This window comes from Leopardus geoffroyi, chromosome C2 (assembly GCF_018350155.1).
Source record: "Leopardus geoffroyi isolate Oge1 chromosome C2, O.geoffroyi_Oge1_pat1.0, whole genome shotgun sequence".
In the NCBI taxonomy this organism is placed as follows: domain Eukaryota; kingdom Metazoa; phylum Chordata; class Mammalia; order Carnivora; family Felidae; genus Leopardus; species Leopardus geoffroyi.
In genome coordinates this window covers 67,051,575-67,073,292 of record NC_059333.1, presented here as the reverse complement: position 1 = coordinate 67,073,292, position 21,718 = coordinate 67,051,575, and the positions used below count along the sequence as shown (strand labels likewise).

Sequence of the window (21,718 nt, the reverse complement as noted above, 5' to 3'; positions counted from 1 at the left end):
CACTTTATTTTGTTTTGTATACAGAATTCTCATGTTATACTTAATAGTATTCCTAATTAGTTTTTATTTTTAGCTGTGCAATTACATTATCAAAAAGTAATTGTAATTTTGAACCCTCAAAACTTTAAAAAAATATTTATTTATTTTTGAGAGAGAGACTGAGAGCAAAAGCAGAATGGCAGAAAGAGAGAGGGAAACACAGACTCTGAAGTAGGCTCCAGGCTCTGAGGTGTCAGCACAGAGCCGGAAGCGGGGCTCAAACTCAAACTATGAGATCATGACCTGAGCTGAAGTTGGACGTTTAATCGACTGAGCTGCCCAGGTGCCCCAAAACCTCTAACCTCTTAAATATCATAATTCTTTTTCAAGTCTAATTACATTACATATTGTTTTGAGGAAAATGTTAAATAATGGTGATAATTGTTGACATCTCTATCCTGTTTCTGAGCAACAATGTCACTATTAAGGATTAGATGGGATTTAAGATCATATATGTAGATTGTGTACGTGTGTGTGTGTGTGTGTGTGTGTGTGTGTGTATGTTTAGCTGAGGGCATTGTGATTGAATAATACATATGTGAAATCATTAAAATTTACTGTGAAAGAAAAATAATATCTGTAGTACTAGTGAAAACCAGCTACAACAAGGACAATGTCACCACAGTGCTAACCTCAAGTAAAATAGGTACTAAATTAACCTTGTTGGCTGTGGCCACCTTCCCTCTTTTCCTACTACTGTCCAATATGAGTTTCAAAGCCTACTTTTGTAGTATAGAAAATATTGATTTGTAGAAATATAATAAATCTATATATGGTTTCCCAGTTTAGGAACTACAATAGCTAAAGAAAAGGGGGGTAACAAAATTATATTCTATACTATATTCAACATGATATCCATAATATGCATTATACAGTCCAAATTATTAGATATATGAAGAAGCAGAAAAATTTGAGTCATTCTTATGAACAAAGGCCATCTTCAAGGGGAAGCATATTTTGGTTTCATCAGACAAAGATTTAAAACAACAATTATAACTAGACTCAATGTTTAAAGGAAAGGGAAGGGAAAGGAAGGGAAGGGAAATGCTCATAATGACTAAACAGAGGAAATCTCAGCAGAAAAATACAAAATATAAAAAGGTAGCAAGTGGAAAAATATCTAAAATAAAAATAACTTAAGGGACTTAATAGCTGAATGAAGATTACAGAGGAAAAAGACCAATGGGAATTATCCAATTTGAAATTCAGAGAAAAAATGATTAACAAAAAAATGGAGGCTCAGAAACATGTGGGACAATACCAAAAATTCTACCAGACAGATAACTAGTGTTCCAGAAAGAGATGTAGAGAGAGGTTGGAGCAGAAAAACACATTTGAAAAAATAAAAGCCTGAAAATTTCCCCAATTTTGTGAGAGATATAAATTTCTAAATGTAAGAAGCTCTGTAACTCTTAAACAGAATGAATTTGAAGAAGAAAACTCTAGGCATATCATAGTCAAATTATTGAAAATAAAAGTTATAAAAATTTTGAAATTATCCAAGGGAAAACAACAGATTATATACAAGGGAACCAAATGTCAAAAACACCACACATTTCTCATTCAGAAACACTGTAAACCAGAAAATAATGGAACATTTTTAAAGCATTCATTCAGCACCTTAAAAACAACACACACACATATACAAACTGTCAACCCAGAAATTTAAATGCATCATAAATGTGCTTCAAGAATAAAAGAAAAAAAGAGAAGAACTTTTAGATAAAGGAAGGTAAGTGAAATGCCAAATGATGTTGCTGTATCTTCAAGAACAAATGAAATTATAACACTTCATAAATACAAAATTATATTAAGAAAATTATAAATAAAATACAGAATATTTTCCTTCTAATTAAAAAAATACTTAAGACTACTTAAAGCAAAAATTACAACAGTGTATTTAGAACATATATAACTATTATAATAGTATAAATGTAAATAAATATATATGATTATGAAGCTTCTACATTTTTTCATAAAGTGCTACAATGTTAACTCTAATAGACTGTGAAAAGTTAAAGAAGTATACTGTAATCCCTAGAGTAACTGATCAAAAAAAATGTCTTAAGATAAAATGCCTACACGTAAATTAGAAGGAAATTTTAATAAAAACTTTCGCATGATCCAGAAGACAAAAAAAAAAAAAAAAAAGAAGAACGATGAAAGAAACAAAAAAAAAGATCGGACCAACAGAAAACAAATAACTTGGTGTGCCCAAATCCAATTCCATCAGTAATTACATTTAATATTAATGGACAAAATACTTCGACTAAATGATAGAGACGAAATAAAAAAGACCCAACTGGGGCACCTCGGTGGCTCAACTGGTTAAGCGTCCAACTTTGGATCAGGTCATGATCTCATGGTTTGTGACTGCTGTCAGCACAGAGCCTGCTTCAGATCCTCTGCCCACCGGTCTCTCTGCCCCTCCCCTGCTCATATGCTCTCTCTCAAAAATAAATAAACATTAAAAATAAAAAAGACCCAACTATATGCCCTCTATAGGAGACATAATGGATGCCTAACAATTAAGCCTCAAAAATACATGAAACAAAAAACGACAGAACTAAAGTAAAAAATGGTCATTCCATAATCCATAGGAAATTTTAATACCATTCTCTCAGAAATTGATAACACTAGTCAAGTATCACTAAAATCAGAGGATCTGATTAATATTATCAATCACCTCGACCTACTTGATTTTTACAGTATATAAAGCAGAAATGAACAGAATTACAGGGAAAAATCTATAATAATAGAATTTTAACTTACCTCTCTCAAAATTGGAAAATCAAACAATAAAAACTTAGCAAAGATTTAAAATACAAAGAAAACACAATTTCAAGTTTGACCTTTGTATTGGAAATGTATTCTTTTCAAGCGTACTTGGAACTTTGTAGTAATTATTTGTTTATGTCTAATTATAAAGCAAATCACAGTAAATTTTGTAGAACTAGTATCACGCCACATTCTCAGACTACAGTTAGTTTCCAAATCTATAACAAAACACATTTTTAGAAATTATAAAACAAATGTCTAACTCAGACATCAAAGAAATTATAATGGAAATTAGAAAATACCTCAAACTGAATATTAATGAAAATTAAAAATTTTTAATAAAATTAATATCAAAACTTATAGAATACAGCTAAAGTACTACTTAGAAAAATTTTTATTTTCTAAAATAAAAACAGGTGAGATGAAATGTAACAAAATGAACCTGAAGAATATAGATAAATATGACAATGAATGCCTTTATTGTAAAAATCACTGATGTCTGCTTAACTATGGTGAGGCAATGGTATTTAACTTAATTTATATGTTATGAGACAGGTGCTGATGTTTTCAACAACCTGTGAACAGAATTTTAGCCCTTTCAACAGGAAAACAGAATTATAGTTGACTCTTGAACAGCATGGGTTCGAACTGTGTGGGTCTACTCATGTAAAGATTTTTTAAAAGTTTTTATTTGGGGCGCCTGGGTGGCGCAGTCGGTTAAGGGTCCGACTTCAGCCAGGTCACGATCTCGCGGTCCGTGAGTTTGAGCCCCGCGTCAGGCTCTGGGCTGATGGCTTGGAGCCTGGAGCCTGTTTCCGATTCTGTGTCTCCCTCTCTCTCTGCCCCTCCCCCATTCATGCTCTGTCTCTCTCTGTCCCAAAAATAAATAAACGTTGAAAAAAAAAAAAAATTAAAAAAAAAAAAAAAAAAGTTTTTATTCAAATTCCAGTTAGTGAATATACAGCATAATATTAGTTTCAGGTGTACAAGCCACTCTGGAAAACAATATGAAGGTTCCTCAAAAAGTTAAAAATAGAACTACCGTTCAATCCAGCAATTGCACTATTAGGTATTTGCCCAAAAAACATAAAACTAATTCAGGGCTGCCTAGGTGGCTCAGTCCATTAAGCATCCAACTCTTGATCTCAGGTAAGGTCATGATCTCATGATTCGTGGGATTGAGACCCGAGTCAGGCTATGTGCTGACAGCACAGAGTTTGCTTAGGATTCTCTTTCTCCTTTCTTTCTCTGCCCCTCCCTCCCCCACCCTCTCTTTCTCAAAATAAATAAATATATAAGCTTTAAAAAAAAAACCTAGTGATTCAAAGGAATAGATTTTTAAAAATAAATATAGTACTGTAAATATATCTTTTCTTTCTATGATTTTAATAACATTTCCTTCCTTTTCTCCAGCTTACCTTATTGTAAGAATACAGTATATGATACATATAACATACAAAATATGTATTAATTGACTGTGTTTATCAGTAAGGCTTCTAGTCAACAGTATGCTGTTATTAGACAAGTTTTGGAGGAGTCAAAAGTTATATATACGTAGATTTTCAACTGCATGAGGATCCGTGCCTCATCTCCCATACTGTTCTAGGGTCAACTGTACAGAAAACAACCCTAACTTATAAATATGGATATGGTGAAACATATGAAAGTATTAAATATCTAATCCAGCCAAAAAGAACTCATATAGAAGTTGACAGTCAAGAAGAATAGAAGTAAACACAAAATTTATGAATATATCATATTACACACATACAAAAAAAAAGGCATAAGGATTTTAGGGGGAGGAGAAAAAGTAAACTCATCATAGAAATAAATATTTAAATCTGAGTGGGAGGTATAGCAAATAACTATCCAAGGTTTCTATACTGGCAATCTGTAAATGAAGCATCTGAAAGTAAGTGAGTAAATGCAAAGTAATCTCTAAGTAAAGCTGCTAGGTTAAATGTTGTAATAATTTAATAATTTGTAAATGGAACATGCAAATGTGGTACAAAAAGGACAGACCAAGACAAGATGGAATAAGTGGATCTTGTGGTTTATGGGTCATTCATTATAAAGAAATAATACTAAATTTTCTAAATCTGACACTATAATAAATGCTCAGAAAATATAAAATAGACTGTGTTTGATTAACTGCTAGGTTTTGACCTCTCTATTCTTACAACCAATGATATAAGGTAAACATGGAACTCAGATCACTACCAATATTCTCAGAAATAAAATGGTCATCTGAATAAAAGATACTCGTACATTTGCACTTTTTATTCTGCCCAGTGAGACAGGTACAATATAAACCTTAAATACATCCTTTTGATAAGGAAGATAATAAGAAATATAATCTACAATGAAAACCATAGCTCTCATAATTTAATGGAATCAAATGGTAGAAATGGAAATAAGTGAGAGAATCTAGAAAATGACAAACTATAAACCAGTTTAGGAATTAGGTCTGAAAGTCAGATCTATATGATGTCATTCTCACTATCTCTGTAACCCTTAAAACTGGACAGATTTTCTACATTATCTCCTGTGCTTCAGATACATCAACCATCCATCATTCAGTTTTGGTTGGAAAGGTCTCTATATAAGTATCACAAAGTAGGAAAGTGGATAGACACAGGGGAGGGGAAGTACAGAAAGTTTGGAGTATAATGTGGGGATCTGAAGGAGGTATAAAGAGGTATTTAAAATCAGAAGTTACATCCTATTACTTTCTTTCAAACACACTGATACCACCTGTTCCACTTCAAGTCTAGGCACTATATCTCCAGAGTTTATTTCTTTGGAAAGCATACACCTTACCATGTGGAATTGTAGTCTGGAAAGGACGACTTGGGCTTTTCAGGTTCCATAAAGTCAAGCTACCATCTGAATGGCTGCACATGAATTGTTTGCCCTCATGATGCCAATCAATTGAATGAATAGCCTAATGAAACAGCAATTAAAAACAAGTGGGGAGAGGGAAAGTTGATATGTTATAGCATTCTATATTCCAAAGGAAATATATTCTGAGATAAAATTATTATACCAACAATACTTAATAAACATACATAATTTTTCTGACCCAGATCATACTACCTTTAGCTCTAGTCCTCTATAAGCTTATAGAAGACTACAAAAAATAATCTCCTGAGATAAAAGTTAGGTACATTTCATAATATCATTATAGCCTAGAACTTTTTGTTGTAAATTCTATGTCCTCCCTGTATCCTATATGATTATTTGGAAAATTATTTACATAGAAATAAAAGCAAGGTTATCTGAAGATGATTTCTGGAAAGGTAGAGGCCTACTTTCACCTAAAGTAGCCAATTTAAAAAATAATTTACATAAGAGCTACCATCTGAGGGCTTACTATGTGCTAGACCCCTTGGAAAACACTTTATTTATATTAACTCTATTAATTTTATTAAAAAGGTATTATTTTTTCCAATTTGCACATGGTGAAATAGGCTTACAGAGATTGATATACTTGTTCAGGTCACACAATTCAAAGCCAAGGTCTATCCAACCACAAAACCCACATTCTCAATCATTTTACCATATTGCTTCTAACATGAATTATTTAATTGGCTTGGCAATTTAGGGTTTAAGGAAGAAGGATTTAAATCTTTTTTTATACTTCTAATTTCACTCTGAAGATGTGAAATACATAAAATTAACAAGTAATTATTCCAGTTTCACATATTGTTTTATTCCCAGTGGTAGCACAGTGCCTTGCATAAAATAGATACTCAATATCTGTTGTATGAATAATAACGTTATCATATATTTCCACAGCTTGGTATTCTTTCTAAATCATAAAGTTTATATGGACTTTGGATAATGCATAAAAGCTGAACAGATAGGTACAGCATTACCCTTTCCTTAAAGGAACTTTCAAAACTGCAAAATAGGGAAGACTGAAATAAATGAATATTAATAATAGTTATTGTTTGGAACTTTTAACATAAATATGCATATATATTTGCATATAAAACTAAGATACATACACACACACACACACACACACACACACACACACACAAACACCATATACTAAGATATGTGTATTTAAAACTAATTTATTGTTTGTTTTCCAAACAGTAAGTATTATTAGAGTTAGAGATAACTGATGGCTAGAGTAATCATTAAATACATCATAAAAGGACATAGGATATGAGCTGTACCTCAAGATAAGTAAGATTTAATTAAATGAAAAGACAACATGGAACCCTGGACTTATTTTCTCTCTCATTCTGGTCTTCATTACTAAAGACTTTTTTTTTTTTTTTTTTTTTTGCCAGGGTTCAGTAGAGGCAGTTAGAGGAAAATACTCTTCATCTTTTCCTTTGCTCATTCTCACTATTTTGGGTAGATCAAGGGGAATGTTTTAACTTTTACGTGTTAACTTGATGAACTCAATGTAAAGTTCTCTCAGACTGCTTTGTTATGAATGATGGAGGCAGAGAGATCATCTCCAGCCCTAACCCTTCCTATCTTACTGAATTTCTTCCTACCTTCTGGGGAAGACAAGTACAAAAATAATAGCTACAACATAAAAGCAAAATAAGTCTAAGTGCCATGAAAGATATATACTTATTGTACACTTATAGGTAAGAATAGGCATCTAAAACCAGTTTGTTATTAGAGAAGGTCAAATAGTGCATCACTGAAGAACTGGCATTTGAATACATTTAATGGGTAAGTACCCAATTTCTATTAATTTGATTATACCCTACTCCTTTCTTAAAAAAGGACCTTAAGGTTCTGAAGAAAAACCAAAAATGAAACAAAGCAAAAACAAAAGCACACACAAATATAATATAACTAATACAAGAAGAATTTTTAAAAAGATAGAAAATAAAATACAGAAGATAAAACACTAGCTAGTTTGGTCAACTCGATGGCTGTGATTGAGTTTCTCTCTACAACAAAAAAGAAAAAGGAAACCCAAAAAGCAGATATCAATATGAAAAAGGAAAATCAGTGGCTACTCAAGGAATTAAAAGGTTATTGTCATGTCAAACTCTGAGGGTTTTCACTGTGAGAGATTATTTAGAAATATTGACGTAATGAAACAAAAATGTCACAGCTAATGTGGGAGTAAATTCATATAGTTATTTCTGAAAACTATGTTGGATTTATAAAACAAACCTTTCAATTCATCAATGGCTATTCATCAAGGGGCTAGTTAGGTAGTCCAAATAGCTTTACAGTGGCTAAAAAGTTAATAGGATTTTGATATGCAAAAGAGGAAAGAAGGGAGTTCATGACAAGGAATTAGCTGGAGCAAAGGCTTGGAGATGAAAAAATAAATGGTATGTTTAGCAGATAGTAATATGCCTGAAGTGTGAGGAGTGCTTATAAAGATTCATGGCATTAAACTAAAGGGAAAAGATAACATTGGGATCTTAAATCTCCTGTCAAGGAATAAAGATTTTGTATTGTTGATAATTGAGAGCCATTCAAAGTTTCTGAGGTAGAGAATTACATGATCTGTGTCTTAAAATGATAATCTTGTTAGTGAAAGATACTGAAAAGGTAAGATATCAGAGGAAATGCAATTAGTTAAAAGGCTATCATAGTCTTCCAGGCAAGAGATAACAACCTAGATTAGAACATTGAATGTGGGAATGAAAAAAAGAGAGGAAATGAATGATAGACAATATAACAGAATCAAGAGACTACAAAACTGATAGCATAGGATATGTAAAGAAGAAAGATCAAATATGACTCTAAGGGTTACAAACTGGAATAAATAATCAAAATTTAAAAACTGAAAAAGAGAACACAGAACAAGGTTTAGGTCTTTAAATGTAAACTCAGTGTCAATGAGATATTTACCTGGACTTATGTGATAGATTGTTAGATATATGGATCAAGAGCTCAGGAGAAAGGTAAGGGTTAGAGATACATTGATTTTAAATTTATTAACATAAAATTAATATTTGAAATGATGGGAAAAGGACATGAATACAAATGTAAACTGGAGGAGAAATCAAGAGGGTAAAGATATAGAATCCTGAAGAGTGTCTATAATTTAAAGGAAAACTAAGGAAAGAAGTGATGGAGAAAGGAGGGGCAAAAAAGGAGGTAGAAAGACACAGACAAGGGAAGACAATTTTAAGAAGGAGGGGCTGATGTAAAGCCACAGGTTTAATGAGAAACTTAAAAGACTATGAAGGGGTCACTATTTAAATAATGAAGAGGTCATTGGTGACTTATTAGAAACCATTTCATAGTAGTATTACAAGTAAATTCTAAATACAAGAGGTAAAGTGCTGAGGAAAGTCTTAAAAGTTTGGCAGTAAAATGATATATATAACTATCTCCATTAAAATGATAGGATATATAATTATGCATCACAGTAAATAGATTATATGTATATACATACATATATACATAAGTCAATATTTAAAATGATTTTTAGGTATAAAGTAGGTGTAGTGTAATACTCTACTGACTTAAACATTATTAATGTTTATTTGAAAATTTCACTAAAAGTTGTTTTTGCTCACTTTTTAAGGTTAGAACTCGACCAAATTACCCAACTAAGTACTTCTGAACTCTGTCACTATGAGAATTATCTTGTACATACCATAAAATCTTAGTTTGCGAGAACCACTAAGAAACAAATTGGGTGTGTGTGTGGTTATGAAATAGCCAAAAGCTTCTATCTTTAAGCATCGAATTTAAAAATTCAACTGTTATGAAAGGATGGGAGGTAGAACATGAAGAAATGTGGTTTTTTAAAATTTTTCTATTTATCTCAGTGTTGCCTTAAATTCTTCTGCATTCTTCCCATATAAGTGCGGGTGATACCAGATAATGATTATTTGACCTGTATTTTCCTAACTCTCCCTACTTTACTATTTTTAAAATTGAATTGAGAGCTTACATTTATATCCACAACTATAAGAGGTAATTACCCTTTTTCACTTTTTTCCCCAACCTATCTTCATATTAGGTTCTTCTGAAAGGGGAAATCATTAATGGTATAGAATCAATCTTTAAACAACTAGAGTATTAATACAGAGTCTATTCTCTGATAAACAGCAGTTCATTGCTTTTTCTAAATGAAAACCTAATGGTCTCAACTATGTACAATAAAACTTCCTTCAAGATCGTACTGACTCTTAAGTATTACTATTTACAAAATCAATCTTTATTCTGAGAAGGCAAGCATTGTATGATAAGGCCTTTGAAACTGACCTCTTAAATTTTCTGCCACAGAAAAAGAATTTTCTAAGGAAGTTGTGAATAGTGTCTTTAAAGATCTTAAGGGTACTGAGTGAGGCAAGACATAACCATGGAAAACCTAAAGAAGGAAAAGGATAGATATTAGGCATCAATGTATATAAGATGCCAAAAGGGACCCAAAAACAGTCAATGGAGAATTCTCATTCAGGAGAACAGTCCAGAGTTAAAACTTGTGCAAATGCCAACGGTCAATATGACGCACTGGGTCAGAACCAGGCAGTTTCCCAATGATAAAAATTGGTAATGTACAAAGCTTAGAGTAGAAAACAGGCACAAAGTTATAATATCCTTTTCAAATATTTCAGTAGAAATCACTTACCTCATCATAATAAACTCTCAGTTCTGCTCTTTTAGATTTCAAGTCCCAGAATACTACAGTACCATTTTCATAACCTATCAGCAACTGGAAAACATTAGAACAATAATTTTTGTAATTCCAACATTAATTTTACTTGATCCAAATAAAGCTTAATGTTAATACAATAAAGCAAAATCATAACACAAAACACAACTTTATTTAGAATATCAGTTTTTCTAGAGCCTGAATATATATTTCCTATTTAAAAAAATGGCAAATAAACTCTAGTTCAATATAAAATATTTACCAATGAAATCTGCCTCGTTCCAAAGAGAAATTGAGGAAACATAAATATATAAGAACAGAAAAATAAATGACAAAATTGGAACAAAGAAAAATGGGATAGAAAATGAAGATGAAATAAAAGGTGAAATGGGATAAGTTTAATGACTAATGTACATGCCATTCAGTTCTATGTACTGCAAAAATATGGCCACAAATTGGTTTCTAATTTCTTTACATCAAATCCAATTTTCTCTCGGAGTTATGTATTTTATTTTATTTTATTTTTTCAATATATGAAATTTATTGTCAAATTGGTTTCCATACAACACCAAGTGCTCATCCCAAAAGGTGCCCTCCTCAATACCCATCACCCACCCTCCCCGCCCTCCCACCCCCATCAACCCTCAGTTTGTTCTTAGTTTTTTTTTGTTTTTGTTTTTTTTTTTATTTTTTTTTCAACGTTTATTTATTTTGGGGACAGAGAGAGACAGAGCATGAACGGGGGAGGGGCAGAGAGAGAGGGAGACACAGAATCGGAAACAGGCTCCAGGCTCTGAGCCATCAGCCCAGAGCCTGATGCGGGGCTCGAATTCACGGACCGCGAGATCGTGACCTGGCTGAAGTCGGACGCTTAACCGACTGCGCCACCCAGGCGCCCCTGTTCTTAGTTTTTAAGAGTCTCTTATGCTTTGGCTCTCATTATGGAAAGAGTCTAAATGTCCATCAACTGATGAATGGATAAAGAAATTGTGGTTTATATACACAATGGAGTACTACGTGGCAATGAGAAAGAATGAAATATGGCCTTTTGTAGCAAGGTGGATGGAACTGGAGGGTGTTATGCTAAGTGAAATAAGCCATACAGAGAGTGGGTGAGTTATGTATTTTAAACTGGTGATTTATGAACCCTAAAAAGTTCACAAACGTATTCTAGAGGTTTACATCATTAAAAATGGTTGATATTTATAAATCAATAAAGAAGACAACAAAATACATGTTTTCACTTTAATTTTTTTTTTTTAACATTTATTTATTTTTGAGACAGAGAGAGACAGAGCATGAATGCGGGAGGGTCAGAGAGAGAGGGAGACACAGAATCTGAAACAGGCTCCAGGCTCCGAGCTGTCAGCACAGAGCCCGACGCGGGGCTTGAACTCACGGAAGTGAGATCATGACCTGGGCCGAAGTCAGACGCTCAACCGACTGAGCCACCCAGGCGCCCCCATGTTTTCACTTTAAAACAGAAGTATTTGAGAACAGATAATGATTAATAGATGATCATATTCAACTCATTTGGCTAATTACTGCTAGCCATGCTGATTTTTATTATCATATAATTCGGAGTTATTATTTGTAGTTATATTGTTATATATACTCTGTCATTAGTTTAAAAAAACAGGAAGGATAAAAATGGGCCAGTGCTCAAATAATGATAATATTTTCCACAAATCTGCCTTAAGATGATTTTACTAAAACACAGTAGTATTTCTCTGATAAACATTCTTACACAATACATAAAAATGTTTCAATAATTCTAAAACATCAGAGGTAAAAACAGAAAATAGAGTGGTGGTTATAAGCTACTCCTAGATAGCATCCTGAGACCTAATCACTTACCTCAACATTTTATAATAGGACACAAAAAAATGACAAAAATAAATGAGCTAGTTTTAACTGGAAATGTAAATTTTTCAAATATCGTATTATGAAATAAATGTATATTTGAAGCTATAACATGTTTAAAGGTTTTATTTTTAGCTTTATTTTTTAATTAAAAATATTTGAGTACAGTTGATCCAGAATGTTACATTAATTTCAGGTGTACAACATAATAATTCAACTTCTTTATATGTTATACTATGCTCATCACAAGTGTAACCACCATCTGTCACCATACAACTCTATTACAGTATCATTGACTATATTCCCTATGCTGTGCCTTTTATTTCTGTGACATATTCATTCCATAACTGGAAGCCTGTATCTCCCACTCTCCTTCACCTATTTGGCCCATCCCTCACCCCTCTCCTCTCTGGCAATCATCGATTTGTTCTTATAGGTCCGATTCTGTTTTTTGTTTGTTTATTCATTTGTTTTGTTAGATTCCACATATGAGTAAAATCATATGGTATTTGTCTTTCTCAATCTGACTTCTTTCACTTAGCATAATACTTTCTAGGTCTATCCATGTTATCACAAATGTAACAATCACATCTTTTTTATGATTACAAATATTCCATTGTGTATATATACCACAACTTTCTTGTTCATTTGTCTATTGATGAATACTTAGGTTGCTTCCATATCTTGGCTATTGTCAATAATGCTGCAATAAACACGGGTGCACATATCTTTCTGAGTTAATATAATTGGTTTCTTTGAGTAAACACCCAGTGGTGGAATTATTGGATCATATGCTTTTTTTTTGAGAGAGAGAGAGAGAGAGAGAGAGAGAGAGAGAGAGAGAGGATGAGCTAGGGAGAGGGGCAAAGGGAGAGGGAGAGAATCTTAAGCATGCTCCACACGCAGAGCCTGTCGTGGGGCTCAATCCAACAATACTGGGATCATTACCTGAGCCAAAATCAAGAGTTGAACTCAACTGATTGAGTCACCCAGGCACTCCATTTGTATTTTTAATTTTCAAAGGCAACCTACTGAATTGGTGAAGTTACTTGTACGTGATATCTCAATAAGGGGTTAATATACAAAATGTATAAAGAACTTATATAACTCAACATCAAAAAATAATCTGACTAAAAGTGGGCAGGGGACCTAACTACACATTTTTTCAGAAAAGACATACAGATGGCCAACAGAGACATGATAAGATACTCAACAACACTAATCATCAGGGAAACACAAATCAAAACGACAATGAGATACCACCTTACACCTGTCAGAATGACTAAAATAAAAAAGGTTTCAACATTAAATTACATACAGTAAATTTTAAAATTGATTTGCAAAAATTTGAGCTTTACATACTAAATTGAAATAAAGTAAATGACATAATGACTTGCTAAATTAAAAAAGTCAAAAGTAAGTGTAAACTTTAAAAATATTTGTTAAAATTTATAAAACATCATAAATACTATACTAAGATGCCTTTTAACTTCAAATCAGCTCTTTTTGCATACTATAGAAAATGATGTATCATTAAACCAATTCCTATGGAATCTATGGAAAGGAGGTTTGTAACTCTAAAAAGTTCAGAAAATCTCACTTAGCAAGAGAATGAATAATATAACCTTTCAAAATTTGAACCCTAAGATGTAATGAAATAATAATCTAATGCTATATTTTTTCATAGAAACATCTGATAGTTTTTTGTTTATAAAACATTACCAGCAATAGCCTCATTAAATCACAAAATATAAACTACCTAGCCTCAAAATGTCATACTTTATTGATATAACTATACATTATGATACAATAAGTGTAAAAAAATATTAGAATCACTTAGAGAATTGAGAAAGAGAAAAGCTCCTGATACCCAGAGACATCTGACAAGGACATTCTGTGACCATGATGAATCAAGACAAGATCAATCCGTAATATGTCTGACCACAGCAAAACATGAATATCACCCAAGTCACAAAAATATATTATATATATATATTTTATCTAATTATATATATTACTATATATTATTAAACATTTATCCCTCAAAATAGAATTTAAGTACTGTAAAGGCAAAGGAGGTGACTTTCTGACTATATCATCAAGACTTGGAACAGTATCTGAAGAAAATAGGTATCTGGGAGGGAAGATGGCGGCGTAGGAGGACGCTGGGCTCACCGCGCGTCCTGCTGATCACTTAGATTCCACCTACACCTGCCTAAATAACCCAGAAAACCGCCAGAGGATTAGCAGAACGGAGTCGCCGGAGCCAAGCGCAGACGAGAGGCCCTCGGAAGAGGGTAGGTAGGGCGGCAAGGCAGTGCATGCTCCACGGACTGGCGGGAGGGAGCCGGGGCAGAGGGGCGGCTCGCCGGCCAAGCAGAGCCCCGGAGTCTGGCTTGCAAAAGCAGAGGGGCCTGACGGACTGTGTTCCAACAGCAAGCGCGACTTAGCGTCTGGGAGGTCATAAGTTAACAGCTCTGCTCAGGAAGCAGGAAGGCTGGAGGACAAAGGGAGGGAGAGCTGCTGAGCCCCCGGAAGACAGAGCTCAGTTTGGTGGGGAACAAAGGCGCTCGCCAGCGCCATCTCCCCCGCCCATCCCCCAGCCAAAATCCCAAAGGGAACCAGTTCCTGCCAGGGAACTTGCTCGCTCCGCGCAAACACCCAACTCTGTGCTTCTGCGGAGGAGCCAAACCTCCCGCAGCGGATCTGACTCCCTCCCGCTGCCACAGGGCCCCTCCTGAAGTGGATCACCTAAGGAGAAGCGAGCTAAGCCTGCCCCTCCTGCCCCTGTGCACCTTGCCTACCCACCCCAGCTAATACGCCAGATCCCCAGCATCACAAGCCTGGCAGTGTGCAAGTAGCCCAGACGGGCCACGCCACCCCACAGTGAATCCCGCCCCTAGGAGAGGGGAAGAGAAGGCACACACCAGTTTGACTGTGGCCCCAGCGGTGGGCCGGGGGCAGACATCAGGTGGGACTGCGGCCCCGCCCACCAACTCCAGTTATACACCACAGCACAGAGGAAGTGCCCTGCAGGTCCTCACCACGCCAGGGACTATCCAAAATGACCAAGCGGAAGAATTCCCCTCAGAAGAATCTCCAGGAAATAACAGCTAATGAGCTGATCAAAAAGGATTTAAATAATGTAACAGAAAGTGAATTTAGAATAATAGTCATAAAATTAATCGCCGGGCTTGAAAACAGTATAGAGGACAGCAGAGAATCTCTTGCTACAGAGATCAAGGGACTAAGGAACAGTCATGAGGAGCTGAAAAACGCTTTAAATGAAATGCAAAACAAAATGGAAACCACCACGGCTCTGATTGAAGAGGCAGAGGAGAGAATAGGTGAACTAGAAGATAAAGTTATGGAAAAAGAGGAAGCTGAGAAAAAGAGAGATAAAAAAAATCCAGGAGTATGAGGGGAAAATTAGAGAACTAAGTGATACGCTAAAAAGAAATAATATACGCATAATTGGTATCCCAGAGGAGGAAGAGAGAGGGAAAGGTGCTGAAGGGGTACTTGAAGAAATAATAGCTGAGAACTTCCCTGAACTGGGGAAGGAAAAAGGCATTGAAATCCAAGAGGCACAGAGAACTCCCTTCAGACGTAACTTGAATCGATCTGCACGACATATCATAGTGAAACTGGCAAAATACAAGGATAAAGAGAAAATTCTGAAAGCAGCAAGAGGTAAACGTGCCCTCACATATAAAGGGAGACCTATAAGACTCGTGACTGATCTCTCTTTTGAAACTTGGCAGGCCAGAAAGAATTGGCACGAGATTTTCAGTGTGCTAGACAGAAAAAATACGCAGCCGAGAATCCTTTATCCAGCAAGTCTGTCATTTAGAATAGAAGGAGCGATAAAGGTCTTCCCAAACAAACAAAAACTGAAGGAATTTGTCACCACTAAACCAGCCCTGCAAGAGATCCTAAGGGGGATCCTGTGAGACAAAGTACCAGAGACAACACTACAAGCATAAAACATACAGACATCACAATGACTCTAAACTCGTATCTTTCTATAATAACACTGAATGTAAATGGATTAAATGCGCCAACCAAAAGACATAGGGTATCAGAATGGATAAAAAAACAAGACCCATCTATTTGCTGTCTACAAGAGACTCATTTTAGACCTGAGGACACCTTTAGATTGAGAGTGAGGGGATGGAGAACTATTTATCATGCTACTGGAAGCCAAAAGAAAGCTGGAGTAGCCATACTTATATCAGACAAACTAGACTTTAAATTAAAGGCTGTAACAAGAGATGAAGAAGGACATTATATAATAGTTACAGGGTCTATCCATCAGGAAGAGCTAACAATTATAAATGTCTATGCGCCGAATACCGGAGCCCCCAAATATATAAAACAACTACTCATAAACATAAGCAACCTTATTGATAAGAATGTGGTAATTGCAGGGGACTTTAACACCCCACTTACAGAAATGGATAGATCATCTAGACACACGGTCAATAAAGAAACAAGGGCCCTGAATGAGACATTGGATCAGATGGACTTGACAGATATATTTAGAACTCTGCATCCCAAAGCAACAGAATATACTTTCTTCTCGAGTGCACATGGAACATTCTCCAAGATAAATCATATACTGGGTCACAAAACAGCCCTTCATAAGTTTACCAGAATTGAAATTATACCATGCATACTTTCAGACCACAATGCTATGAAGCTTGAAATCAATCACAGAAAAAAGTCTGGAAAACCTCCAAAAGCATGGAGGTTAAAGACCACCCTACTAACGAATGAGTGGGTCAACCAGGCAATTAGAGAAGAAATTAAAAAATATATGGAAACAAACGAAAATGAAAATACAACAATCCAAACGCTTTGGGACGCAGGGAAGGCAGTCCTGAGAGGAAAATACATTGCAATCCAGGCCTATCTCAAGAAACAAGAAAAATCCCAAATACAAAATCTAACAGCACACCTAAAGGAAATAGAAGCAGAACAGCAAAGGCAGCCTAAACCCAGCAGAAGAAGAGAAATAATAAAGATCAGAGCAGAAATAAACAATATAGAATCTAAAAAAACTGTAGAGCAGATCAACGAAACCAAGAGTTGGTTTTTTGAAAAAATAAACAAGATTGACAAACCTCTAGCCAGGCTTCTCAAAAGGAAAAGGGAGATGACCCAAATAGATAAAATCATGAATGAAAATGGAATTATTACAACCAATCCCTCAGAGATACAAACAATTATCAGGGAATACTATGAAAGATTATATGCCAACAAATTGAACAACCCAGAAGAAATGGACAAATTCCTGAACACTCACACTCTTCCAAAACTCAATCAGGAGGAAATAGAAAGCTTGAACAGACCCATAACCAGCGAAGAAATTGAATCGGTTATCAAAAATCTCCCAACAAATAAGAGTCCAGGACGAGATGGCTTCCCAGGGGAGTTCTACCAGACGTTTAAAGCAGAGATAATACCTATCCTTCTCAAGCTATTCCAAGAAATAGAAAGGGAAGGAAAACTTCCAGACTCATTGTATGAAGCCAGTATTACTTTGATTCCTAAACCAGACAGAGACCCAGTAAAAAAAGAGAACTACCGGCCAATATCCCTGATGAATATGGATGCAAAAATTCTCAATAAGATACTAGCAAATCGAATTCAATGGCATATAAAAAGAATTATTCACCATGATCAAGTGGGATTCATTCCTGGGATGCAGGGCTGCTTCAACATTCGCAAATCAAACAACGTGATACATCACATTAACAAAAAAAAAGAGAAGAACCATATGATCCTGTCAATCGATGCAGAAAAGGCCTTCAACAAAATCCAGCACCCTTTCTTAATAAAAACCCTTGAGAAAGTCGGGATAGAAGGAACATACTTAAAGATCATAAAAGCCATTTATGAAAAGCCCACAGCTAACATCATCCTCAACGGGGAAAAACTGAGAGCTTTTTCCCTGAGATCAGGAACACGACAGGGATGCCCACTCTCACCGCTATTGTTTAACATAGTGCTGGAAGTGCTAGCATCAGCAATCAGACAACAAAAGGAAATCAAAGGCATCAAAATTGGCAAAGATGAAGTCAAGCTTTCGCTCTTTGCAGATGACATGATATTATACATGGAAAATCCGATAGACTCCACCAAAAGTCTGCTAGAATTGATACATGAATTCAGCAAAGTTGCAGGATACAAAATCAAGGTACAGAAATCAGTTGCATTCTTATACACTAACAATGAAGCAACAGAAAGACAAATAAAGAAACTGATCCCATTCACAATTGCACCAAGAAGCATAAAATACCTAGGAATAAATCTAACCAAAGATGTAAAGGATCTGTATGCTGAAAACTATAGAAAGCTTACGAAGGAAATTGAAGAAGATTTAAAGAAATGGAAAGACATTCCCTGCTCATGGATTGGAAAAATAAATATTGTCAAAATGTCAATACTACCCAAAGCTATCTACACATTCAATGCAATCCCAATCAAAATTGCACCAGCATTCTTCTCGAAACTAGAACAAGCAATCCTAAAATTCATATGGAACCACAAAAGGCCCCGAATAGGCAAAGGAATTTTGAAGAAGAAGACCAAAGCAGGAGGCATCACAATCCCAGACTTTAGCCTCTACTACAAAGCTGTCATCATCAAGACAGCATGGTATTGGCACAAAAACAGACACATAGACCAATGGAATGGAATAGAAACCCCAGAACTAGACCCACAAATGTATGGCCAACTCATCTTTGACAAAGCAGGAAAGAACATCCAGTGGAAAAAAGACAGCCTCTTTAACAAATGGTGCTGGGAGAACTGGACAGCAACATGCAGAAGGTTGAAACTAGACCACTTTCTGACACCATTCACAAAAATAAACTCAAAATGGATTAAGGACCTGAATGTGAGACAGGAAACCATCAAAACCTTAGAGGAGAAAGCAGGAAAAGACCTCTCTGACCTAAGCTGCAGCAATCTCTTACTCGACACATCACCAAAGGCAAGGGAATTAAAAGCAAAAGTGAATTACTGGGACCTTATGAAGATAAAAAGCTTCTGCACAGCAAAGGAAACAACCAACAAAACTAAAAGGCAACCAACGGAATGGGAAAAGATATTTGCAAATGACATATCGGACAAAGGGCTAGTATCCAAAATCTATAAAGAGCTCACCAAACTCCACACCCGAAAAACAAATAACCCAGTGAAGAAATGGGCAGAAAACATGAATAGACACTTCTCTAAAGAAGACATCCGGATGGCCAACAGGCACATGAAAAGATGTTCAGCGTCGCTCCTTATCAGGGAAATACAAATCAAAACCACACTCAGGTATCACCTCACGCCAGTCAGAGTGGCCAAAATGAACAAATCAGGAGACTATAGATGCTGGAGAGGATGTGGAGAAACGGGAACCCTCTTGCACTGTTGGTGGGAATGCAAATTGGTGCAGCCGCTCTGGAAAGCAGTGTGGAGGTTCCTCAGAAAATTAAAAATAGACCTACCCTATGACCCAGCAATAGCACTGCTAGGAATTTACCCAAGGGATACAAGAGTACTATTGCATAGGGGCACTTGTACCCCAATGTTTATAGCAGCACTCTCAACAATAGCCAAATTATGGAAAGAGCCTAAATGTCCATCAACTGATGAATGGATAAAGAAATTGTGGTTTATATACACAATGGAATACTACGTGGCAATGAGAAAAAATGAAATATGGCCTTTTGTAGCAACGTGGACAGAACTGGAGAGTGTGATGCTAAGTGAAATAAGCCATACAGAGAAAGACAGATACCATATGGTTTCACTCTTATGTGGATCCTGAGAAACTTGACAGGAACCCATGGGGGAGGGGGAGGAAAAAAAGAAAAAAAAAAAAAGAGGTTAGAGTGGGAGACTGTTAAAAAACTGAGAACAAACTGGGGGTTGATGGGGGGTGGGAGGGAGGGGAGGGTGAGTGGTGGGTATTGAGGAGGGCACCTTTTGGGATGAGCACTGGGTGTTGTATGGAAACCAATTTGACAATAAATTTCATATATTAAAAAAAAAAAAAAGAAAAGAAAAGAAAACAGGACGGTAGCAGAATAAAGTTAACCTTGCTTGAAAATTATAACCTGGAAAATTCTCTCTCAGAATAAGAAGTCTTTTTTCTATAATTGTTTTCTAACAATGTTTTCTTTCTTTTCATTTCTACCTTAGATGAAAACAGGATTTTAATAAATAGTGAAAATAAAATCTAAAATCTTAAAAAAAAAAAAAAAAGAAGAAAATAGGTATCTGATAAGTATCTATTAACTTATTAAACACCACAAAATCAAAATGACAGATACTATGTTTCCTAAAAACTATGAAATAAAATTAGAAGTTATTAACAAAACTATTTTTGAAACTAAAAAATACACTTCTAAATAATTATGGTCAAAGAAGAAATTATAGTGAAAAGTATGAAACAGAACTGAACAAAAATGCCTTATATTAAAACTTGTGAGATACAGATTTAGCCTCATCAAGAACAAAAATTATTGTTTTAGAAATACATATTAAAAGAGGAAAATTTTTGAATTTTTTACTGATATAAGCATTTCACTTTATAAAGTCAAGAAATAAAAAGAGTAAACTTCAAGAAATGGGAAAAAGTAGTAAGTCACCTTATCCAAGAGTAAAGGATATCTTTCATTTATTCAAATATATTTTATACCTTTCAGGAAGTTTGATATTTTCCATATATAAATTTTATTATTAATTTTATAGCTAATCACTTTGAAGTTTTTGGTTGCTATTTTAAGTTGGATCTTCTCTTCATTATCTTTTTTTGAAAGTGCATTGTTTCTATGGTTAGGTTTTAGTATAATACCTTATAAATTTTTTTATTATTTATACTCTTTTTAGTGTTCATTTTATTAAGCATTTTGGATATACTATCACATAATCAAAAACAGAGACTTGCACTTCTTTCTTTCCAATTTTATGACTCTAATTATTTTCACTTGTCTTAACTGCATTACTAAAACATCCTATAGTATTAAAAACAGTGGAGAAGGTGAGCATCCTTGTTTTCTTCTTGCCTTTAGTGGCAATGTCCCTAATATTTCCCTACTTAGATCCTGGATTCTCTATATATTTAATATATATAGCTAAGAGAGTATGAATTGATTCATTTCTTAAATAAATTTCTTTTATCAGGAATACGTGTTTAATAAATATTTTTACTAAGGGACAGAGAAAAGCACATAAATTATGGATGTGTCTTTAAATGACTATGAAGTGAATATACCTATGAAACTACTACCTGGGTCAAAAAATATAATTGAAAAACAAGAAATAGAATAAAAACAATACAAGACACTCAGAAGCCTATTTCATATCCTCAATGAGTCAACATTGCCGGTTCCTCTTTATCCTCTAAAAGTAACTACTGACTTCTGGGGCACC

General features: G+C 34.9%; 1 protein-coding gene across 9 annotated transcripts in view; it reads right to left on the bottom strand.

Moving 5' to 3' along the window:
- The window catches only part of STXBP5L (syntaxin binding protein 5L), a 377,555-nt gene that overhangs the window by 192,788 nt on the left and 163,049 nt on the right, over nucleotides 1-21,718 (bottom strand). For all 9 annotated transcript variants that reach the window (XM_045502185.1, XM_045502187.1, XM_045502190.1 and 6 more), the window contains exons 8-9: nucleotides 10,397-10,480; nucleotides 5,638-5,761 (exon numbers count right to left, since the gene is read on the bottom strand). In XM_045502185.1, coding sequence (XP_045358141.1) covers nucleotides 5,638-5,761; nucleotides 10,397-10,480 — 208 coding nt within the window. The remainder of the gene's footprint in view (nucleotides 1-5,637; nucleotides 5,762-10,396; nucleotides 10,481-21,718) is intronic.